The 3,860-nt window shown below is 33.1% G+C and overlaps 1 protein-coding gene across 1 annotated transcript; it reads left to right on the top strand.

The window, feature by feature from the left end:
* The first annotated feature begins 562 nt into the window (after window positions 1-562).
* LOC106775506 (protein RALF-like 33) lies at window positions 563-1,224 on the top strand. Its single transcript, XM_014662641.2, has one exon. It carries the CDS (start codon window positions 714-716, stop codon window positions 1,026-1,028), a length of 315 nt encoding a protein of 104 aa, XP_014518127.1. The 5' UTR covers window positions 563-713; the 3' UTR covers window positions 1,029-1,224.
* The last annotated feature ends 2,636 nt before the right edge of the window (window positions 1,225-3,860 follow it).

Here is a 3,860-nt window from a genome sequence, read left to right as displayed (position 1 = left end):
AACTTAGCTGTTATCCATCATTGTATTGTAGAGAACAAGTCTTCCAAACTTTATCTCTTTCAATGCTATTCATTAAAGTTAGACATTCTTAAAAGTCATATATATGTTCAAACATTGAAAATTGATAGTTGGAGTAGCAGCTCAATATATATAAAACTAATAATAGATTATGCTTGTAGTTACAAATACCTCTTTTAACAACTCAAAGTAGGAATTTCAATTAACAATCACTTTTAAATTATAAATTTTAAAAAATTTAGATTTCACAAAAAAGTTGGGTTCATTGAATTTTTCTTTAGAGCCAATAAATCACAAAATTTACAAAAGTATAAAATATTAATAACTTTTTTTAAAAAAATTTTTAATAATAAGTTATGTGTCATTTTTTATTAGTTTATATATATTTGAAACAGTGAAAAAAAGTTTATTAAAAAAATATCGTTAAAAATCATTTTCCAATTTAGAAATAGGTTTAACATTAATAGTGGGAATGGCAATAATGTAAATAAAGGGTAATCGAGTGTCATTGTTGGAGGCAAGGGTCTTTTAAACTGGTTGCTGATAATGGTGCCGTTACTCTGCAAAACCAAAGCAGCAAGGAAGAGACAGAGAGAAACGTTGCTATCGTGAGCTCCTTCGGAAGCTTCATTCATTCCATCAACAACAACAGAGAGAATAAGAAACAAAGCAAAAAGAGGAAGAAACAAACATCGATGGCAAACTCGTATACTTGGCTCTTCCTCGCGATTTGCGCCACCGTTTTGCTCCTCTCATCGTCGCCGACGGCGGAGGCGGGACCGCTGAGCATGGAAATGACGTGGATGCCCTCCATGGAAGAAGAGTTCCAGCTGGACAGCGAGATCAGCCGGCGCATCTTAGCCACCACGAAGTACATAAGCTACGGTGCGCTCCAGAGGAACACTGTTCCCTGCTCTCGCCGCGGCGCCTCCTACTACAACTGCCAGCCTGGCGCTCAGGCCAACCCCTACAGCCGTGGCTGCAGCGCCATCACCAGGTGCAGAAGCTAAATTATTATTCTCTTTTTTTTTTTTTTTAATATTTGGTATTCGCGTTTCGTTGTACACATGGTGATGATATTCAATGTTTGTTTATTATTATGTATTGTCCTATTGCCGATAAATAATTACTATGAATGTCACTCATTCATCATCATTTTATTGTTGTTAATTACGATTTACTTCTTATATTATATCCTTTGGTTTTTCCATTTTCCATTTCTTTTTTACTTTCACTCCCCAAAATAACTAGGTCAACTTTGTGTACAGTTCATAATTTTGATGAAGAAAAAATAATTTATTTTATTTTATGGTTTATTCGGTGGTTGCCTAAGCATACTGCTTTAATTACTCTTCACGCATGCCTATACACATAGATATGGTAAATTTGTAATTGAATTTTACACGTTTTACTATGAGATTTCTTTGGACCTGGAATTTTATTTCAAAATCCAAGTAGAAGAAACCAAATTTAATTCCTAATTTTGTCAAATTGATGGAATTATTTAAGTCTTTCTTTCCTAAGAAGATAATAGATAAATTAATGGCAAAAAACAAGTTGCCGGCAGAAGAGTTTTTGTATTATAAATCACTAGCTTTTATGTATTTTTTTATGGTTGGGTTGTTAAGCGTTCCTCCTTCCGATCACATTCCATTGTTCTAACCAAAATCATATGATATTTCTAAATAATATATTTTTGTTTTTAATATAATAAAAAAATACAGTAATTTTAATATAAAAAGGCTTTGAAAAAGATTATTACTTTGGTAAGTATTGAGTGAGATTTTGAATGTGTAATTAAAAGGAGAGATTCCATTCATGATGGTTTGGGACCACAGTAATTAGTATAAAGTGCTGGCACAGTTTAATGTGGAAGGTCAATTTTTTGACAGGGATTTTCATTTTCATTATTTAATAACTTATCAGAAAAATATAAGTTCTAAGGAATACACCATGGCCTAGCGAATAACATTGCATTTTTTTAATAACTATTTTCAGTTGATACTTAGAAAAATGTGCTATCTGTTTGGTAACATTTCTCCTACTCCACTTAACTTCAGAAACAATTTGTCATAATCACCACCCTCTAATTATGGTTGTTTAAAGGTCATTATTATATGATTAATCATCATCATCATCATCTTTTCTTTTTGCTTTGTCAAACTAAAATTTACTTGTTTTGCTTTTTCTTACATTAAGTTCTTAAAATTAGATATTTGAATCAGTCAAACAAATAGTGTCTCACTATTTTTTTTTTTTAGTTTGTTGTAAAATAAGTTGATCGTTTCCACATGATTTAATAAATGAAGTTTAAATGAGAATATAGAAATAATGATGTTTTTATTATTTAAGAACAACATTATCATTACATGGAACTTTGGAAATTTTGGATCATTCTCCCTCCACCTTCCTAGCTTCATCATGCACCTTCCATTTTATCATTTACTCTTCATTAATTAAAATCAAAATAGGAGTAACAATGCATAATGATCTCCTAACTACTAACAATTTCCTAACCACCACCAACTCTGCTGCACATTGTATAAACCCTAACAGTAGATGCACCTCCACTCGTTCTTCCGTTTTTTCACTTGCAACAGTAGCATTTTCCACTATTTCATTATATTATGGGTTAGAAAGTTTTGAGGTTTTAGATAGTAGTTGTTGTGTTGCGTATTGATGGTGCTAGTGGTGGGTGTTGGTGGTGCTGAACGAGCAAGAAGCTGGTCACAAGAAGGTTTTTTAGAAGCTGGTCATAAATAAAAATAAAAATGAACATAATGAAATTGTTACATAAATGATAAATAATATATAAAATTATAAATTTAAAAAAACAAATTGAAAAAAATTTAACAAACAAAAAAAAAATATGATTTTAAAATAATAATTAAACATAATGATTAAACCTAAGGCAAGAAACATACATGAGTGTAAATCAAAGTGCAGACATAAACCAACCGCAGATCGAATAGTGGTTCGCCGTAACCACAAATTGAATTGTGTTTTTCCTTAGTCGCATATCGAACTGCGGACAACCCAGGACCATAACCGCACTTCCAAGTGCGCCGGCCATGTACCCCCAAAACCAACCGTAGATCTACTTGCGGTTGTCATCAACCGCAAATCTAACTACAGTGCCACTAGATCCACACTTCGTAGTGCGACAGGCCTTAACCGCAGTTCCATTTGCGGTTAACCCTGCATCGCCTTGCCCAACACAGTTCATACAACAAAAGAAAATGACGAGCAACACAGATCAAGTTACACTAACGTATATTCATCATTCTCACACCCACAACATCAACAAAATCAATGAAAAATAACTAACCTGGAGCCAGAAAAAGTCGATATACGTCTCTGGGAAGAAGACTCGCTACCCAGCTAACGACACACTACACAAACGACCAATAGAGAGGAGGAGGGGAAGCAGTTACACGTTCAAAAATGGTAAAAAATAAGGAGGAGAGGAGGAGGGGAAGACAACCAGAGGGAGAAAGAAGAAATAATAAAGGGGGTGTAAAGTTTGGTTTGGTGTGAGATGCGATAAAGGAAATTAACTTTTTATAAAACCAATTCATAAGCCTGACAGAAGTAGACTTAGGAATACCGTTGGTATTAAAACAAAATTGGGAGGTCCAAAATGAGGTTTAGGAAAGTATAGGGAGAATGACTCTTCTTCTTTTCTTCTATCAATGTGTTTGCCTTAATTCAAATTATGCTTATATAGATTGAAAGGAGAAAAAAAAATGTAAAATCCATAAATTTGTTGTTAGGATATTTATCCTATTTATCATGATTATATTGTGTCTAGAGTTACTCTAATTATCATGATTATATTGTGT

This window comes from Vigna radiata, chromosome 10, assembly GCF_000741045.1.
Source record: "Vigna radiata var. radiata cultivar VC1973A chromosome 10, Vradiata_ver6, whole genome shotgun sequence".
Lineage (NCBI taxonomy): Eukaryota > Viridiplantae > Streptophyta > Magnoliopsida > Fabales > Fabaceae > Vigna > Vigna radiata.
The sequence above is the reverse complement of the archived record's forward strand: the minus strand, read 5'-3'. Positions and strand labels throughout refer to the sequence as shown.

Excerpts from the sequence above, each read along its gene's own strand:
- LOC106775506 (XM_014662641.2), top strand. The coding sequence starts at position 714 with ATGGCAAACTCGTATACTTGGCTCTTCCTCGCGATTTGCGCCACCGTT.